This window comes from Octopus sinensis, unplaced genomic scaffold, assembly GCF_006345805.1.
Source record: "Octopus sinensis unplaced genomic scaffold, ASM634580v1 Contig02586, whole genome shotgun sequence".
Taxonomy (NCBI): Eukaryota; Metazoa; Mollusca; class Cephalopoda; order Octopoda; family Octopodidae; genus Octopus; species Octopus sinensis.
The window spans coordinates 15,216-36,787 of NW_021825821.1; the positions used below are offsets into that span (position 1 = coordinate 15,216).

General features: G+C 39.2%; 1 protein-coding gene across 1 annotated transcript; it reads right to left on the minus strand.

Moving 5' to 3' along the window:
* Window positions 1–18,592: 18,592 nt before the first annotated feature.
* Window positions 18,593–21,033, minus strand: LOC115227283 (probable E3 ubiquitin-protein ligase HERC4). Its single transcript, XM_029798163.1, has 5 exons — window positions 20,839–21,033; window positions 19,432–19,572; window positions 19,012–19,178; window positions 18,720–18,810; window positions 18,593–18,676 (listed from the first exon to the last, which is right to left on the minus strand). Exons 1-5 carry the CDS (start codon window positions 21,031–21,033, stop codon window positions 18,593–18,595), a joined length of 678 nt encoding a protein of 225 aa, XP_029654023.1.
* Between the last annotated feature and the right edge of the window lie 539 nt (window positions 21,034–21,572).

Here is a 21,572-nt window from a genome sequence, read left to right on the forward strand (position 1 = left end):
TACCAACGTGGGTCCTCAAATATACCCATCCCAGTGTCGAATGCTGTCATATTGTCCAGTATGTGCGAGTTGTGAGCAACATTGAGAGTGAACCCCTAACAGATTAACCGTTCTTAAAACTGGGTAGCCATATATAGTGAGGTAGTGAAGAGTAATTAGACTTTTAACGACTACAATCATATTTGAACTGTGCAGACGGTTAGAAATAGAGGTAAGAAATGATTCGATTTGTTGAACTTTCATATCCTGAGAATGCTCCTCTAACCCTACTAGGTTTTCTATTTTTAAAACACCTTTTAAATGCTTATTTTTGGGGGGAAGTTTCTCTTCAGTCGTAGCTTTATAAATTAGAAAAGAAATTTCATTTCTCCTATGAAGAACGGAATTCATGCGGTCATTAATTGATTGCCCTCCTAGCATTCTCCGCCTTATTGTTTATGGATGTTCTTTTTAAATTACTGATATTTTATTCAATATTTTCAAATATAAAATCACATAAACGTATAAATAATATTATTTTAAAGCTGCTCTGAGCATTATTTTGATTATTTTTAATTTCATAAATTAAAGTACCTTTTTTTATGAATAGCATATGGAAAGTTCCTGCAATCATTACGCTAGAAAGGATAAAACCTCGCACCGAACTATTTATATCCGCTTTTCACAGCGGATTTCGGGAGGGAAGATCGACTTCTGACATCGTATGGACCCATAGATGGCATTGTTCCGCCATTCAAAGGTTAAAAAATGCGACATACATTCTTGGAATCGATATGTCAAGAGCTTTTGACTCGATTAATCGTCAGAAATTAATGGCAATCCTCGCAGGATTCCTTGATAAATCTTCTATTCGGATGATCAGGGCACTCTTATCAGAAACCTATCTATCGGTCAGGGTACGAGACAAGTGCTCTAAACCATTTGAAACAACATCTGGAACACCTCAAGGGGATCCGTTATCTCCTATACTGTTTGTCATATATCTGGAAGCTGCATTGAGAGAACTAAAACCATACTATGAAGGAAAGATCAATGTGGTGGCATACGCGGATGACGTGAATTTTATTTCTTCTGACAGAAACGCTCTGGAAAGCCTACTGGAGGTGATGCCAAATAGACTTGCTGAGTGGTTCCTCAATGTAAATGTGGAGAAAACAGAATTTACTGAACTAGCAAGACAGAAGTCTAAGCTGGACAAACATTGGAGAAAAGTAAGGAAACTCGGATCTCTATTGGGAGACGAACAAGACGTGATTATGCGAAAACACATGCAAACAGTGCACTACGCAGCTTGAAGGAAATTTGGCTAAAACGCAAAGGACTCAGCACAAAAACACGGATACGACTATAAAATTCACTAGTGAAGCCAATACTCCTATATAACGCCGGAACTTGGGAACTTTCCGCTACAGACAATGACAACCTAGACTCTTTCCATAGAGATCACCTCCGATGTACTCTAGCCTCCAAGTGGCATTCAAGGCTGAGTAGCAGAAGAGTTTATGCCAGAACATCAAGCAAACGAATCTCACTCGAAATTACCGAATGCAGATGGAGGCTGTTTGGACACATTCTAAGGATGGATTTGGATGCTCCGGCAAACGCCGCTATGGAGGACTATTTCGAAGCTGGGGGCCATCGTTTCCGTGGGCGACCAAGAAATACTCTCCCGGGTACGCTGGATAGAGACCTAATAAGGGCTGGTAAAGAATTGAAGGACGGGGACGATCTCGATGCACTACGGGACGTCGCTCAAGATCGCGGGAAATAAACTAATTACTCGTATTGTTTCCTGTGCTGCACAAGCTTTGTCATGATCCATGGCATCGCGAAAGTGCCTATAATAATCGGCCATAAAAGATCTAAGACCATATTATAAAGGTGGAACCGAGGAAAGAATTTATGCCGATGACGTGGACTTGATATCCGAAGCCAAATCCTCATTAATAGAACTTCTCGAACTTGCACCGTAGCAATTAAAAAAATGGTTCCTTTATGTAAACAAAGAAAAAACTGATCTTGTGGGAGTAACAAGATCAAATGACAAAATCGATGAAAGATGGCGCCATGTACAAAAACTTGGCTCTCTTCTGGGAGACAGTGAGGATATTGCAAGGAGAAAAATGCTGGTATCTACAGCAATGCACAAACTCTGGAAGGAATGGCTATCATATGGATCAGCGAATGTTGACCCGTGTTAATGTATAACTCCTCCACTTGGAGTTGCACAGATACGGAACTGACACGTCTTAACAGTTTCCACAGAGGACAATTGAGAAAACTGCTCAAAATGCAGTGGTCCTATAGAATATCCCGGGAGTCGTTATACAGAAAGTGTTCTACAAGACCACTTTGCATTGACATTGCTGAATCCCGCTGGAAGCTATTTGAACACATACTGAGAATGGACCACTCCGCACCCGCAAATACGGTGATGGAAGATTACTTCCAATGCGACAAACCACGGTTCCGGGGACGCCTACGCACTACGTTACTTGTCGTTCTGAACGCGGACCTTGCCCAAATCAAATCCTGTCTCAAGACCTATGATGACTTGGACAGGCTGTGGCTCACAACGCTTTACCGAGGAAAATGCAGATGTGATATGGGGACATAGCTGGATCTGGTCAGAAATTTAAAATAGCGAATAAAATGTTTGGCGCTGATATGAGCAAAACATTTGAAACGCTCCTCAGAGACAAGCTAATAGAAGTTTTCAAAACTATTCTTGACGATGACTTGATAAGAATGGTTTAAGCACTTTCTATGGACACTGAGTTGATAGTAAAAGTCGGGTCCGTAGAATAAAAGTCTTTCAAAACAAATATTGGAACACTCCAAGGTGATTCTGTATTATTCATCGTTTATTTTGAAGAGGAACTAAGAAATCTAAGAAAACAATTAATATTCAGCTAAAAATATTGAAAAAGAGTCATTTAAAAAGGTTGAAATAATTAGGATTCGCGAGTGGCTGCACCGCAAATAGCAAACGAGTTACCTCTCAATATTGCTATAGATATTCTCTGGTACAGCCAGCTGGTTTCACGGTGGTCAAAGGTCTTCTTTCCGATCAGTTTTCTGATTATAGACATAAGCCTCTTTTCAGCCGGCCCAATCACACCACTTGTCTCCACGGCAATTGGGACAAAGTTGTATGCGTCAGGAAGAAACGAAAACTACTGAAGACTGAGTCAATAACAAAAGTCCAGAGTTCTTTCAAATCAAAACGCTGGTGTACTCTTCCCAAAGCTGCCTTTTGATCCATGACCAAACTATCATGTCCGAATGCGGTATTCAGCAGGATAACCCACTGGGCCCATTGCTGTTTAAACAATAAAGAATTTGTTAAAATTAAGCGTCTATGTTTTTTTACTTGATTCATATTAATTATTTTAGATTTTGGAGAACTTTCTTAATCTGATATACAGTCCGACCCCCCAATAAAACCCCGGCCTTGAGACACCCTCTGTATATGGGGCACTTTTATTTCTAAAGTCCATTTTATAGCAAATTATTCAATTTTCTACCAATAGAATACTTTTTTAAAAAATTATCGACCCCGCTTATTGGGGTATTTTTTTAATAATTTTAAATAATTCAATATCAGATTTAAATATCTATTGCAGATTTATTTTTAACTGCTTTACAGATGCCATACTTAATGTAAACATCAATGACGGTAAATACCAATCATCTGAATTGTTAAATTTTTTAACGACTGTAAGATCTGCATGGAATCTTTCATTTGGTCTTTTGGCATTTACATAGAGTCGAAACCTGTTATTAATTTTTTAATTTTATACTTTGTGGAATCGAAAACTTGCAAATTGAGCATTCTTTGACAACTCGTTCTATAATTTTCCACTTTATTGTAAAATAAGAGTGTAAATAACTAGTTTGTGCTTTTGAAATCTTTAAAAAGATTGGGATATGTTGATAATAATTATGAAACCCATGAAGACAAGGCTAACGTGATCATTAGTGATACATTGTCGATTATGTTTGAAACAAAATGCAGGACCCCTAAAGAAGGTCCATTATTCCATATTCTACTTTTTATCTACTTTGAGGCGATTTTTCGAGACTGAAAACTGATTATTGGAATAGAAACAACTATGATAGCCTATGAAAATGATATCGACTTCATCTCCGATAATAAAAAACTAAAAGTCTTTTGTCAGACTGGTCAATAAAAGTGAAAATGGATATCAAGCAACTGGAAACTTAGATTGCCTATAGAAAAGTAGATAATAGCTGAAACAAAAAATGTTACCGGGTCTCTGAAATTTTTAGCAGAGATTACGGTTTAACACAAAAAAGAGTTATTTTAAAATTTCCACAAGAAAATATTACTATCTCAAAAATAAAGATGCATATTTTAACAAGAGAAGCTTTTTTGACACAAAAAAGATTGAAGGAAAGAGTCTTAATAACTTTTTGTGACAGGTGCACTAGGTAACTATTATAATACTCTGAAAGAATCATCAACCCTTTTTCTAAAATTTCGAAAAAAAATTCAAATGACAAAATATAAAAGAATTATTTCAATTTGTGAAATTACATAGAAAAAATAATTTCGGTAAACCTGGTTATTAATATTTTTCTAAAATAATATATTTATTTCAGTAAATAATGTTATGACGAGCTATTTAAATAGCAGAATATTTAAAAATTGAATGGAAATCGGTCAGTTAGCGGGAGCGTCGTTTTACTATGAAAAGACTAAATCCGGCGACACTCGAGTTTTCATAATCCAAAGCAATTCAATATGCTCGACTGTTGGGATAAATGCAGTCTTTACTATCTTTCGTGTTTATTTATTATTAGTCAGGTTTAGAGCATGTGTTTGCACGGTACTTATGTGCCAGTTGCCTTATATAGCACTCACACTGGTAATATTCCTTTTTATTAGATTATAAGCATACAAGAATTATTTTGGAGTAGTTGAGCGCAAGGGATTTGTCAAAAAGAACTGTTACGTACTTGAATCCTATCCTACATACGAATACCATTACATACTGACCGGTATTCCTATTATGTAAACACAGGATATCTTTTCAATTGCATTTTTCTGGAGGAAAGTGCTTATGTCATAAAAAATTTCAAACTAAACGACAAAAAAATCAAATACAGTTAGTTCAATTAAAGTTTCTATTTTAGTATGTGACCCCGTATTTGGTGACTGCGATCGTTTTGTAATTTTTTGTCTCTTACTATAAAGTACGTCGATGAAGATTTGGCCAATGCATATAGAACAGATCTGATCCCACTTGCGGACGTGGTGACTCCGAACTGCTTTGAATTAGAGTATTCACATTTTCATTATTTTTAATAAGGAAACTTACCAACAATAAGGTTTTGAATTGTCAGGATGGGTTCGAGATGATGTATTTGCTACATAAAATTGGGCCAAAAGTCGTTATTTTGACAAGTATTCCAACATCAGACAATACCAAATTAAAAAGTCTACTTTCGGTTGAAAACAACGGTATTTAACAAAATTTCTTAATTAGAGGGAAATTAAGTCGTTTCTATATCGAATTTTCCAAATTTGACGCTCCTTTCTATGGATCCGGCGATTGCTTTGCAGCGTTGTTCTTAGTGTGGCTCGATAGGACGAAAGGAAATATTATTGTAATTAAAATCTAATCACTTCAGGAATCATTTGAGATTAGCATAAACGTGATGAACTCGATAATTAAATCTACATATTCTCACGCGAAAGGTGACTAATTATTGTGATTTTCACAGAGGCTGGGCTTTCTTGTCAATCGCTAAATCTGCGTTTATTGGATTCTGTTGATAAAATTAGGTGTCCGGAAATTATTTTTAAAGTACATGAATATAATTGATTATTTTGTTATTTGAAGGAGAGTTATTTGAATTACTTAGGTTTTTAATAAAAGAATGTTCATTGAAAACTAGCAATCAAATAATTCAAAAATTTCACTTCTAATTTGTCTAGAAATGTGGAAGGTAAGTTAGTATTTCCCTAATTTCATATAAAAATTATACAAACTACAGACCGTCCATAGTTCCACGAGTAAGAGGATCACGAAAGGTGATGGCGCTGTTCAGGGAGGCCCAAGACCAGTAAATTGAAAAATTTAATTAATCTAACTTTTAATTCACGCTTTAATATGTTTCTCGTTTTACTAATATTACTAATTTTATTCGAATATTTATGTTAACAAAAGAGTGATGTGAATTATTTTTCTTCTTCCCTATTATTAGATATTCTTTTTAAAACAATCTTCGTCTCTTATGCCCAACTATCATAGTCGGTACATAGAGGTCCTCGTCCATTCGTATTCCTGATTCAGAAGAATGTTTCGGTTGACACTCAATCACTGCTTGCTCCTTTTTGGGAACCGATATTCCATGTCTTGTCTCCACCTGCATAATCTCCAATGTTTTTCTTAAAACGAGTGTTTGGATATATGCCTTCACTCTGTCTTCCACTGCGATAGAATCCAGATGACTTTTGAAGAATCTTGAGACAATTCCATCCCAAGTAAGTACAACAGGGATTATCTTCCCTTTGCCCGATGAATCGCCCCTAATTCATTTGCCAAAAGGTCATATTTGTGGAAATTTACCACTTCAACTTGCTTTAGGCAATTTTGTGAGGTAATCCCAACATCAATGAGTGTAATTGTATTCCTCATCTTGTCATGGACAAAAATATCTGGTTTATTGTTTGAAACAGCCGTATCCGTAGAAATAGTTGTGTCCACTCGAATTTCCACAACTTCATTGGCGACAACAGATTGAACTGAGTGAGTTTTTAATTTCTTCGTTTCTCTTATCCCGTATTGGCGGCATAAATGCAAATGTAGACATTTGACAACTTTATTATGCCCTCTTAGGTAAGAGCTGTTCAGCATTCGTCCACATCTGGTAGCAAGGTGATCAACGGTCTTCTTTGCTGAGTTGCAGTGATTGCATTTATTTTCTCCGTTATCAAAAAACAAATTTCGATTCTGTAGTAGAAAACACATTCCTTCAGTTTTTGCAGAGTTGTTTCCATGAACTAGCCACTCTGCAGATTCATTAACATTAACTTCACTGTCCTTCAAACACTGGAAAAGAATAGAATGCAGTGGGTTAGTTTCAATCTGCCTCATTAGATATTCCCTCATTAGATAATCTGCCTCATTAGATAATCTGCCTTATGTTGAATTTCCACCAATTTCGTTATTGTCAGTTCATTTATATTTTCGATATTGTACTTTCGGGATATGAATTCTACGATAGTGGCCATATGAGTTTTCTTTGAATTAACGACTCGTACGATAGTGGCCTCTCTTCTTAGGCAGTAATCGGTTTTATGCTTCAAGTCATGATAAAATTGGAATAGCCTAGAGGGGCCATTCCCCCCCGGTTGAGAACACCTGACCTAAAGAATGCTGGATTCCTACTAGAAAATGCAGACGATCTAGATAGCTTTCAAAAAATCGCAATCACAAGAAAAGCGTTAAGGTGTCTAACAGACAAAATTTTCCAGGGTGTGGCACAAGCGACAAAAGGACTATGACTTTCTTATTGTCACTGATGTGATAATGATAATATAACTGAAAAATGACAGATGGTTTGAGATAGAAAATAAAATAAAAATATACCATATCAATGACCACCTGGAACCATTCGAAGGAACACCCAGAGGACTTAATAAAGACATCACCCGCTATGAAGTCCTTTCAGCCTTGAGCAAGCTGAAAAATGGCAGAGCTTCGGGACCAGACAACGTGACTGCAGAGTTATTAAAATACGCGCCGGACAGAGTGGTTGAGTTGATCTGCACAGTCCTGAACAGGACGTTCAACTACGTTACCTGGGAGTAACTATAGACCCCTCCGGGTCATACAAACCCCATGTGCATGCAAAGCGGAAACAAGGAGCGAAAATCCTAAAAGGACTGAAGCGTTTTTGTCTAAGCGCAGAAACGTTTCTACACATCTACCAGACTTGTGTTCAGCCACTAATAATCTATGGCTCGGAGGGCTGGTACCAAACTGATGAAAGGGACCTTCTAATCGCCAAACTCGAAAAAACCAGACGATTTGCCATCAAACTGGCATTCGGCCTGGAGCTCAGCAGTCCGCTGGAAGACCTGCATGAGCGGAGTGTTGACACGATTGACGCGATCCTGGCAAAAACTCGAACTCGCTAAGGGAGATAAGACAGTCTCCTGGGGCAAAACCGAAGTTGAGACCTTCGTGGCTCTCGTTATCGAGCCCCCTAAGCTCTAATTCCTCGGCCACTTTTCTTTTGGACCTATTGTAATAAATAAACCATATTCATTCAAACCTGGAAAGGAGAAAGGAAATCTAAACAGCCTACGCCCGGTTACGCTAATGAATACGCTAAGGAAAATACTTTCCCTTGTTGTGCTGGATCGTATTTCAGGACCTGTAAATAAGTTCCTAAACCCGAGTCAAAGTGGATTCAGACCTGGAAGGTCGACAGCAGACGTAGTATGGAGCCACAGATGGCTGTGTGCAATGTGCCAGAAACACAAAGAAAAAATCTCAATCCTTGGAATTGATCTATCCCGTGCTTTCGATACAATCAACCGCAAAAAGCTGATGCATGTATTGGAAGGCATCCTAGATGGGGATGCATTACGTATGATCAGATTCTTACTCGCCAACACATCGCTATCCGTGCGTGTGGGAAACTATACCTCGATGAAGTTTAAAACCGACACTGGCGTACCTCAGGGCGACTCGTTATCTCCGGTTCTATTCATAATCTACCTGGAGGCAGCCCTAAGACCTCTTCGGAGGAATAAATGCTTTACCAACGTGATGGAAGTAACTTACGCCGACGATATTGATTTCGTCTCCCGAGATCAGGACTCACTGGAAAACTTATTAAAAGTGATCCCTCATTCGTTGGAGGACTGGTCCCTTGTAATAAACCCGGACAAAACGGAAAGAACTACCATATCCCGCCTGGGGACGAGAAACGAGGAGAAGTGGAGAACATGCAAGAAAGTTGGATCTCTCCTTGGGGACTCGGAGAACGTTATTCGTAGGAAAGTGCTGGCTGTTGCATCCTTCAAAAAAATGTGGACGATCTGGATGAGGCGCAAGTACATAAGAACTCTCCTTCGAATTCGGCTGTACAACTCCTTTGTCGAACCAATCTTGCTTTACAACGCGGGGACCTGGGGCCTAACCGCTAAAGAACTGGAGCAGCTCAACTCTTTCCACAGAAAACAACTACGACTACTCCTGGGAATTCACTGGCCAAAAAAGATGACCAATAATGAACTCTACAGAATCACCCATACATCCGAGATTGCAAAGAAAGTGATGTTCACGAAGTGGATGCTCTTTGGACATGTCCTAAGAGCCTCGGAAATGACGCCGGTCAATCAGAACATGGAATCCTACTTCTGCTCATTAAATAAAACGGCATATAGGGGCCGACAAAGAACAACATTACCGACTACGCTCGACCATGATCTCACGTCGATTGGAAGGAAACTGAAATCGGCCGATGATCTGGACGAACTGAGATACCTCGCACCTAACAGGGGAGCGTGGATACGACTAACAGAGCGTATCCTGAGTCGGATGGCAAAAGTGGAATCTTAATTAACTTTTTGATTTCGCGAGATTGCTTTAATAATAATAATAGAGAATAGAAGAAGAATAGAATATGGTTTATTTAATACAATAGGTCCAAAAGAAAAGTGGCCGAGGAATTAGAGCTTAGGGGGCTTGATAACGAGAGCCACGAAGGTCTCAACTTCGGTTTTGCCCCAGGAGACTGTCTTATCTCCCTCAGCGAGTTCGAATTTTTGCCAGGATTGCGTCAATCGTGTCAACACTCCGCTCATGCAGGTCTTCCACCGGACTGCTGAGCTCCAGGCCGAATGCCAGTTTGATGGCAAATCGTCTGGTTTTTTCGAGTTTGGCGATTAGAAGGTCCCTTTCATCAGTTTGGTACCAGCCCTCCGAGCCATAGATTATTAGTGGCTGAACACAAGTCTGGTAGATGTGTAGAAACGTTTCTGCGCTTAGACAAAAACGCCTCAGTCCTTTTAGGATTTTCGCTCCTTGTTTCCGCTTTGCATGCACATGGGGTTTGTATGACCCGGTGGGGTCTATAGTTACTCCCAGGTAACGTAGGTTCTTCGATATAATCAGGTTCCCATAATCCTCGAAAGTCGGTTTTTTGTCACGACCCATTGAAATCCAACAAATGGTACTTTTGTCTAGAGCGAGATTCAAGCCTTTACCATTGCACCAGATTTCAAGTTCCTCCAAGTACGGTTCTAGTCTGCTCCAGGACAGCCTTCTTCTGTGTCGGGGTCCCCACATCGAGACATCCGTAACCAAGATATCGTCCGCGTAGATAATTAGTCTGCTCGTAGGAAAATGTGGTTTCGGGACGTCAGCCAGAAATATATTAAAGAACAAGGGGCTGAGAACCGATCCCTGAGGAACACCTCTCCTCAGATTCACGGCCTTCGATAGCAAATTTCCACAACGAATGAACGATTTTCTCTCACACAAGAAGTCCTTAAGCCATCTGACAGTTTTTCGCCCAGCACCCAACTCCGCTACTTTATCTAACAACCCCAAGTGCCAGACACTGTCAAAGGCCTTGCAGACGTCCAGGCAGACCGCCGTTAGGCAGGCTTTATGTTGTTTGGCCCGAGTCAGTTCTTCCTCAAGAAGCGAGAAACAGTGACCGGTTGATCGACCAGGTCTAAAACCCCACTGTTCCTCCGCGAGTATATTATTTTGTTCCACGTAAGCCGATAAACGATTGAAAATAATTCTTTCCATTATCCTCGACGTTGTGCAGATAAGGCTAATTGGCCTATAACTTCCTGCCTGCGTATTTGGTTTTCCAGGTTTTGGGATCATTCGGACGATTGTTCGTTTCCAGCTAGGTGGGACGTGACCATTGTCCCAACTGGCATTGAATAGTTTTACCAGAATACGAAGCAAGCATCCAGGTGCCTTCTTGAAAACCTCCATAGGGATGAAGTCAAATCCAGGAGCGTTGTTCTTGCAACCTCTGATTGCTTCGAACGTCTCTTCCGTGGTTATTTCTCTGCACAAGGGTCCATCCAAAACAAGTTTTGAGAGGGAATTTCGGGTCGACTCCTCGAATATTTTCAGAGGCAGGATAGACGAAGGGTCTACCTCCTGAATCCCTGCTAGCTGCTGGTGGAAGACCTCCGGGACTTCCTCAGTAGGAACAAAGCCTCCATCACCGATTTAAGAATGATTTCTTCTCCTTTCGCTTCCGTCCCGTTCATTATTTTGTATAGTTTCCAGAATTTAGGATTTTTCATGTTGAGTTTTAAGCATTCTCTCTTCCATGCCTCATCTGTGTTAGCTTTAATCAGCTCGTCGATCCGACTCTTCAGGGTGTTGATTCGGGCCTTTAGACTTCCAGAGTCCTCCGATTCAAAACACCTCCTTCTTTTGCTTTCCAGTCGCGCCTTGTCTCTGACTAGCTCAGATAGTCTAGTTTCGGACCTCTTCGCGCAAGATCCCTGGGATTTCATATGTTTTTTAGAAGCGAATCTGTCCAGAAAGGCCACCACATGCTTTCGTATGGCCATATCGAGATGATCAATACTTTCACTCGTGGACAGATGCATGTGGGAGAGAGGTTCCAAAGCTGCACCCATGAATATGGCGAACATGGGCCATTGCACAGGGGACAAGTCGTATCCCGTGAAGAGATCTGATACCAACTCCGTAGATGTCCGCAACAACATTGATTGGGTCAGATGGTCACTCCCAGTCCGCATTTCTATCCGGGGCCTGTCGCAAAAAGGGCTCACAGACGCGGAAGAAAGAAATAGTCCGAGGCGACCTCCACTGAAGCAGAAATGATTAAGTTCCTCAGAAGTCCAGACATTAAGGTCATATTTCCTCGCGATCCTCAGTAAAGCCCGACCATCTTGGTTAGAGGTCTCGCATCCATAAGCGGTATTTTTGGCGTTGAGATCTCCCGCAAGAATGGCCATCTCATTATCCTCAAAGAACTTCCTGATCACTTCAGGGTAGTTTCTGAGGTCCTTCGAGTACATTCCACCGATTGTTATCCATCCAATGGAAGTTAGGAGTTCTAGTGCGATCAGTTCGCATCGGTTCTCTTCAAGGATCCTCAAGTTCTTTACAACAATGTCGGCTTTGTAGTAAAGCGAGGATCCCGTTCCCGCAATCGCCCCCGACCTCCATGGAATGTGGAGGGATCTATAGCCTTCGAATTTGATCTGCCGAGGCCCCTTCATTTTGGTTTCGTTCACAATTAGGACATCTGTCTTTGCCAAGGTCAGAAGGGACCTCAGCTCCGTTGCCCGTCTCGTGAGAGACCGGGCATTGATAAGCGTTATCACGCTCACACTTGATTTGGTAATAAACAACTTGCTGGGCAAACCAGAGAATTCGGGATTCTTCGTTCTCGACAAAAACCCCGTACTTCGGATCAGTCAGTTCGTGGAACAACAACATGAAAAATTCCTCACACTTGATAATATCATGGGTTGGATAATACCCTCTCGAAGGTGCACCGTTGCTGCGAAAGGTTCAAAAGGTGCTAATATTCACATGATTGAGTGTATTGGTTCGGGTAGATTAATCTTAATAATAAAATGGTATGGTGTGTGTGTGTCTGTCTGTCTGTCGTTCTGTCTGTCTGTCTGTGTGTGCACACCAACTTCAAATTGGCAATACGATGTCCTCGACTTACATGATGAGGTCCTTAAAACCTTCCCTCCAAAAAAAAATTAAAAAAAATTTTCTGCATTTTCGTTAAAATGAACAACTACGATGTCCTCGACTTACATGATGAGGTCCTTAAAACCTTCCCCCTAAAAAAAAATTAAAAAAAATTTTTCTGCATTTTGGTCAAAATGAACAACTACGATGTCCTCGACTTACATGATGAGGTCCTTAAAACCTCCCCCCCAAAAAAAATTAAAAAAAAATTTTCTGCATTTTGGTTAAAATGAACAACTACGATGTCCTCGACTTACATGATGAGGTCCTTAAAACCTTCCCCCCAAAAAATTAAAAAAAAATTTTCAGCATTTTGGTTAAAATGAACAACTACGATGTCCTCGACTTACATGATGAGGTCCTTAAAACCTTCTCCCCAAAAAAAATTAAAAAAAAATTTTCTGCATTTTGGTTAAAATGAACAACTACGATGTCCTCGACTTACATGATGAGGTCCTTAAAACCTTCTCCCCAAAAAAAATTAAAAAAAAATTTTCTGCATTTTGGTTAAAATGAACAACTACGATGTCCTCGACTTACATGATGAGGTCCTTAAAACCTTCCCGCCAAAAAATCAAAAAATTATTTTCTGCATTTGATTAAAATGAACAACGTTAATGTCCTCGACATTCATGATGAGGTCCATTAAAACCTTCGAGGCAAAAATCTCACGTATTAAGAATATCCTTGATGAAAACGACAGCAAGAATATTAACAATGCCACTGCTGACTCTTAATTAGCTATTTTGGTTAAGTTTTTTTTTCGATAAAAAAATTAAAGCTATTATCATATTTGACTTTGAATAGAGTGTGCAATTAACAGATTTTGAAAAACCACTTTGATAGTTGAAACCACATTAGCACAATCATTAAGACAATTTACCACCAATTGACAGCGCAATCTGAAGAATTTGCGTAAAAATATTCACTATTTAGTTAAGTTTTTCGTAAAGATAAAATTTATTTTCGGTATGTCTCTTTTCCTAAACTTTTTTATTATTCAAAAATAATTTTTTCAATAGATAACCGAAGGAGGGAAGACGACCTTAAGAAAATAAGTTTTTCGTAAAGATAGAATTTATTTTCTGTATGCCTCTTTTTTCCTAATATTTTTTATTATTCAAAAATAATTTTTTAAATAGATAACCGAAGGAAGAAAAACGAAGCTGAAGAAAAAACGGGCACCTTAAGGTAATTAATTAAATCTTTTTTGTGTGTCGCTTTTTTGGCTGCTGCTACTCTGCCTGCCCCATTTCCGCCAGTGGTTTTATTACGAAATCTTGCGCCACCTAAATTATGCAACGGAACGAGGTTAGTTATCAAAAATTTAATGGCTAACGTAATAGAGGCGACGATATTAACAGGTAAGTATAGAGGTGAGGATGTATATATTCCACGAATTCCGATAATTTCTGATGAATTACCATTTAGATTTAAAAGGCTGCAATTTCCTTTGAGGATGAGTTTTGCAATGACAATAAACAAGGCCCAGGGACAGTCATTAAAGGTAGTTGGGTTATTTTTAGAGAATGAGTGCTTTTCACATGGACAGCTGTATGTGGGATGCTCGAGGGTAGGCAGAAGAGAAAATTTATTCATATATGCCAAGGAAGGACGGACGACAAACATCGTTTATCAACAGGCGATAGAATAGGGTTACATTAAATCAGGTAGTTTTATACATCTACATAAACTTATAGTTGTTTGATGAAACAGGCCCTCCGCAGGAGCTAGGTCGCGGTGAGCGAAGCGAGCTGCCGAGCTAGTACATTATAATGCTAAAAAAAAGCAATTTGTCGATGCAATTGAATGGATGAGCTCATGTTTAAGAAATGCTTACAATACCGACAAAAAAACATGTTGCAGTTATCTTGGATAAGGCCCCCTGCCATTCTTGTATTGAAGAAATTTTATTAGAAAAGGAATTTAAAATTCATAAATTTTTAAGAATAGCTCCTTACAGTTCAATGGTTAATCCTATTAAACATATTTGGTCTGTAGTAAAAGCCGATATAAAAAACCTTGCTGAAAAAAGAGCAGATTTATTAAGTGATGAAGTTCGTGAAAATTTATCATTAAGAGAATATTCTCTTGAATTTTTAGAAAAATTTATTGAAAAAGGCAAACTTTTAATCGTTCCTAATTTGTCTTGTGTTAATTGTTTGCCCATATACAAGGAAAAGTACCGGCGGCATTAGCTTTAAAAAACATGCAATTTTAATGATTTTTTTAAAGTTTTAAAAATTTACTAACTTTTTTTCCATTTAGTTTGAAACTATTATAATATGTCGCGAGCGCAGCGAGCGACCGAGCGCAGCGAGCGACCACTCAATTTCTAGATCCGATCAATCAAAAAATCTATAAATTGACAAATACCCAGGCTTGTATTTGGGATTAAATATATTCGATAACAAAAATTAAAATCGATGCCAAAGCAGAATGAGCTTTAAAACCGATTCATAAATAAAAATAATATTTTAAAATTTATAATTGATATTTTAGAATAATGAGAAAAAATCTAAATGCTTCATAATTTATAAAATGTCAAACAAACGAATCTTCTGAAGGAGCAAGCTGTCTGCACAGTTCATTTTTGATTAGAAGACCTAATTTTAGAGATTAAAACGAAAAAATAGCAATGAGATCTGTCAAATTATTACCCCCTCACAACCTAAACCAATTAGCGTTCAGTATTCATTGATTTTACTTTTTCTATTAAGGTCTACTTATAAATTATTTTATGGGATTCAATGGAAAACTTAAGTTATTTCAATTTTAATTTTAAATCATGTTAAAATTTTAAATAATTTAATAAATATATTTGTTGATGATAGGCTTGTTAGGTGTCAAAGTCGCGTCTAGCGCTCGGTCGCGCGCTGCGCTCGCGACATAATATATCATAAAAAATAGTATAGTTCTTTAACGGTTAGACACCAGGTCTCCGCGTTCGACAGAGGATTGAGCAAGCTGAAAAATGGCAGAGCTTCGGGACCAGACAACGTGACTGCAGAGTATTAAATACGCGCCGGACAGAGTGGTTGAGTTGATCTGACAGTCCTGAACAGGACGTTCAAATGTCACAGCCCATTTGATGCGGGGAATGCCACTTTAATCCCATCCAGAACCTGGAAAGGAGAAAGGAAATCTAAACAGCCTACGCCCGGTTACGCTAATGAATACGCTAAGGAAAATACTTTTCCTTGTTGTGCTGGATCGTATTTCAGGACCTGTAAATAAGTTCCTAAACCCGAGTCAAAGTGGATTCAGACCTGGAAGGTCGACAGCAGACGTAGTATGGAGCCACAGATGGCTGTGTGCAATGTGCCAGAAACACAAAGAAGAAATCTCAATCCTTGGAATTGATCTATCCCGTGCTTTCGATACAATCAACCGCAAAAAGCTGATGCATGTATTGGAAGGCATCCTAGATGGGGATGCATTACGTATGATCAGATTCTTACTCGCCAACACATCGCTATCCGTGCGTGTGGGAAACTATACCTCGATGAAGTTTAAAACCGACACTGGCGTACCTCAGGGCGACTCGTTATCTCCGGTTCTATTCATAATCTACCTGGAGGCAGCCCTAAGACCTCTTCGGAGAAACAAATGCTTTACCAACGTGATGGAAGTAATTTACGCCGACGATATTAATTTCGTCTCCCGAGATCAGGACTCACTGGAAAACTTATTAAAAGTGATCCCTCATTCGTTGAAGGACTGGTCCCTTGTAATAAACCCGGACAAAACGGAAAGAACTACCATATCCCGCCTGGGGACGAGAAACGAGGAGAAGTGGAGAACATGCAAGAAAGTTGGATCTCTCCTTGGGGACTCGGAAAACGTTATTCGAAGGAAAGTGCTGGCTGTTGCATCCTTCAAAAAAATGTGGACGATCTGGATGAGGCGCAGGTACATAGGAACCCGCCTTCGAATTCGGCTGTACAACTCCTTTGTCGAACCAATCTTGCTTTACAACGCGGGGACCTGGGGCCTAACCGCTAAAGAACTGGAGCAGCTCAACTCTTTCCACAGAAAACAACTACGACTACTCCTGGGAATTCACTGGCCAAAAAAGATGACCAATAACAATGAACTCTACAGAATCACCCATACATCCGAGATTGCAAAGAAAGTGATGTTCACGAAGTGGATGCTCTTTGGACATGTGGAGCTCTTGACGCCGGTCCAATCAGAACATGGAATCCTACTTCTGCTCATTATAAAACGGCATATAGGGGCCGACAAAGAACAACATTACCGACTACGCTCGACCATGATCTCACGTCGATTGGAAGGAAACTGAAATCGGCCGATGATCTAAACGAACTGAGATACCTCGCACGTAACAGGGGAGCGTGGATACGACTAACAGAGCGTATCCTGAGTCGGATGGCAAAAGTGGAATCTTAATTAACTTTTTGATTTCGCGAGATTGCTTTAATAATAATAATAATATCATGGGTTGGATAATACCCTCTCGAAGGTGCACCGTTGCTGCGAAAGGTTCAAAAGGTGCTAATATTCACATGATTGAGTGTATTGGTTCGGGTAGATTAATACATTATAATGCTAAAAGAAAAGCAATTTGTCGATGCAATTGAATGGATGAGCTCATGTTTAAGAAATGCTTACAATACCGACAAAAAAACATGTTGCAGTTATCTTGGATAAGGCCCCCTGCCATTCTTGTATTGAAGAAATTTTATTAGAAAAGGAATTTAAAATTCATAAATTTTAAGAATAGCTCCTTACAGTTCAATGGTTAATCCTATTAAACATATTTGGTCTGTAGTAAAAGCCGATATAAAAAACCTTGCTGAAAAAAGAGCAGATTTATTAAGTGATGAAGTTCGTGAAAATTTATCATTAAGAGAATATTCTCTTGAATTTTTAGAAAAATTTATTGAAAAAGGCAAAATTTTAATCGTTCCTAATTTGTCTTGTGTTAATTGTTTGCCCATATACAAGGAAAAGTACCGGCGGCATTAGCTTTAAAAAACATGCAATTTTAATGATTTTTTTAAAGTTTTAAAAATTTACTAACTTTTTTTTCCATTTAGTTTGAAACTATTATAATGTATCATAAAAAATAGTATAGTTCTTTAACGGTTAGACACCAGGTCTCCGCGTTCGACAGAGGAGTTGTACAATCAAATTCGAAGACGGGTTCCTAATTCACTTACGTCTCATTCAGATTGTCCACATTTTTTATTTTACAAATAAAATGCAATAATTAATTGTTAAAATCAATGAAAAGACGTTGAAGCTCATCTAAGTCGACCCCTTCAATCAAATTAGGAATCCCCAGTTTACGTGTTAAAAGCTTTTTATTCTTTTCGACCAAACTTGCGATTTCATCAGTTTCACCAACCATAAAAAAATCAAGACTTGCAACCACAATAAGAAAATTCAAATAATGATAAAAAGTCGATTGAAAAAAGTAATAAATTATATCAAATAAATCCAAATCCCTGTGTATGCTCGATGGCGGCTAATAACTTTGTACGCATACGTTCCCGTGAAGTATAAAGAGGTAAATCCAGCAGATTGAAGCAAGTGTGGGCAGCAGGCAAGTGATCCTCATCCACGTGACATGGCTTGATCCTTATCTACAATATAAGACACCACCTACCGGTATTTTTTTCATTCCCGAAAAAGGAATCCGGTCAGACCCAGTAAGGAAAACTAAAAAAAATCACCAAAAGATGACGTAAAAATTTTTTCTTTTCTTCAAGAGACAGAGAGTGGAAAACGTCCCAGAACATGGAAATAACTGGATGATGGGCATGAAACTCTTCGGAGTATATCGCCAGCTTGCAAATAAAAGTATTTTACTGTACTGATTGCCATTCCATAAAATCAAACGTTTGATTACCCACAATGAGTGCCTCCAATTCAACGGGTTCGAAATGTTTCTACCATTTGTCAACAACTGTGGACCAGAATATTAAACTCAACAACACCCATAAAGCCTTTCTGGAAGTTACCAAATGTGTCCTTGACAGATTTATTGAGGACATAGTCCACATACGCCTCGACATATGATCTCCTATATAGATTAACAGTCCAAATATGACTTGTTTTGATTTGTGACTGGAATGTTCGCTCCGTTTTCCACCAAATCTACGACTTTTGTCGATTTACCGCATTCGACCATTATTTGAAAGCTAAGGAGAAAGACATCGGCAAAATCTTCGTTTTGATATTCCAATAACCCAAGTAGACCGCTACCATCCAAAATTAGAACTACCGGCCCAATGAAGGAGAGAGGACGCTGAGATCCTGCAGGCCGACAGATCTACCCAACAGTTTTTTGTAAAGAAAGAGAGGGAGCGGCAAATTGACAATAACACAGTTATAAATGCATAATCCACAGAGAATCCCAACGAGCCAGAATATTTCCATGTTGTCGCACGCCTTACAAGAATGAAAGAACATAAACAACTTGCTGGGCAAACCAGAGAAGTCGGGATTCTTCGTTCTCGACAAAAACCCCGTACTTCGGATCAGTAAGTTCGTGGAACAGCAGCATGAAAAATTCCTAAAAAAACTAAATGTTAACGACCTTGATGACTCCTCCGAGGTCAACTGCGTCCTCTCCTTTGAATTTAATCTATAGAATAATAGAAATTGATACATAAAGCGGGCGCCTCAGATCGTTTGTGTCGGCCTGGACCAGAGCTTTCAGAGTATCCATGACAATGTTATCCCGGGAAACGGTAATTACAAATAAAACGGGAGTCAAGTCCTCGAGTTCCCGATTTCTTTCAAATAATTCAAAATTAGCCATGACATGAGAGCAAATAGCAGACTACAAATCAAGTTAAAATACGACATTTTTGCATATGTTGTCATGATAGTTCAAAATGACTACTTTGGCGTCCATGTTATATATAAACGGATAATCAAATATGTAATAGTCTTTAATCATCTAAACTGAAAATATAAATTAAACTTTGTGGTACAGACAATAATAATCTCGTCGAATATTAGCAAGAGTAGTCAAATCCTCAACGTAAAACTCGGCGGGGTCAATTTGGTTTCCCGATTTTAGATTGCTCTGCAGACTAAATAGGTCGGGATAACTTTATGCAGAATGTCCATTAAATTAAGCAAATTGTAGATCTTGAAAGAATCTCCTCCTGCTGCTTTGAACTCTTCCACCAAGCACGGCTTCACGATCTGAGCGATCACAAAATATAGAAAAATACTCTGAGAGCTGATCGAATCCACATGCTTCCAAAGTTGGAGTACCAAGACTCTACAGTAAAGAAAAGCAGAACGAACCAATAGTGCAGCGTTGGTCTTTAGAGAGAGACAAGTGATATTTGGCAATCATATTGAACAGCATAAGCTTGTGGGAAAAGGGGAAGTCAGGAAAGCACGGCAAGTAAATCAAAATCATGAGAAATCTGAGGGTCTCGAAACAATTGTATCGAGAAATTAGGGTTTGACTTTCCTCGAATGAAGCCATGACGGTAGAAAATATCTAACAAGTCAACTTCGCCGCACTGACTAATTCCTGAAATGATTCAGATGTCTGTCCCAGTAAGTTCATGAAATTAACAACGGAAAACATATCCAGATTGGGACCATTGTACAAAGAACCACATGTTGCGTCATAATTCAAAAAAGACGCGTTGATGACGCCAAAGGAAGCAAATGCAAGTTCAAATTGAATTGACAGGTCGAAAAATTCCGGGGAATTCAAGTTTGAAGTCGTCATAGTCTGCATGTTGTCCAAGGAAAGACTCAAAAAGCGGCTAGTAACAAATCGCCGGTCGTTGTAGTAGATAGGATTGTTAGTCTAAACTAAATAAACGTCATCTCGATTACAGATTGGGAGAATGTGACGAAAATGTGATCATAGCGACTATAAACACCAACACCTACCACATTTTCACAAGTTATGAGGGAAGATATAGAACATATTTGTGGCAAAGGCTGATTCTGAAAGGTTTCCAGTCCGAGATGCCCATATCCGTTGAATCCGAACGAATATATCCTTTTTTGCGAAGGAATGAAAGCAAAGGTGGAGTAACTGAAGCTTCAGAATAAAAGGCTACCGTCCACACACAATCTGCGTGACCGTCGAGCCCATGAAAAAAACATTCTTCATAGGGTAGTGCTGGTCAACGATTGAACCATGTCCCAGACAGCCGTACCGTCCACCACCAAACAGGAAAACTCCCCCATCGCTAGTAAGCAATGCAGTATGTTTATCCCCACAGCTTACATACACGATTTGGTGACTGTTGGAAATATTCAGCATTGCGGGTTGGAACTGATCTACGCATTATAAACAGGCAACAACCAGTAGTAGAGGCAAGTCCCAATTGTCCCTTACTAGTCATATATATGTATTAATTACTTGTTAGAACCCCAGGAGAACACTCCACCACTCACTGATATTGCAAACGAATGTTCTCCACCACAGCAAATGAAGTTGATAGGAACAAGACTGAGGTCGAGAACCGGAACTGGCTGGGCTGAATAAGTCCTGCATGCATTGGCAAGTTGTCCATTAGAATTACAACCCCAAGAAAACACTTTCCGTGCTACAAATAAGTCATAAAATGAACTGTTGGACAGAGCGAGGGAGTGTGAGTTGCCACATGATATCTGTACAATTACATAAAATGACAAAATCTTGATAACACTGAAAATCAGTCAAAATAGAATACCCGCAGTATCCATCATAGTTATTATCAGTCTTTCGACCAAGCTGGCCCAATTCGTTGATTCCCCAACTGAGAACCTGACCTTTGTCCGTGAGAGCAACGCTGAAATGTTCTCCGGAACATACATTAG

Coding starts and splice junctions, on each gene's coding strand:
- LOC115227283 (XM_029798163.1), bottom strand. CDS start 21,033: ATGCTGAATATTTCCAACAGTCACCAAATCGTGTATGTAAGCTGTGGG. Junction 18,811..19,011: donor CTCTCTCCTTCATTGGGCCG/GTAGTTCTAATT, acceptor TAATCTATATAG/GAGATCATATGTCGAGGCGT. Junction 18,677..18,719: donor AGAAAGGCTTTATGGGTGTT/GTTGAGTTTAAT, acceptor GACAAATGGTAG/AAACATTTCGAACCCGTTGA.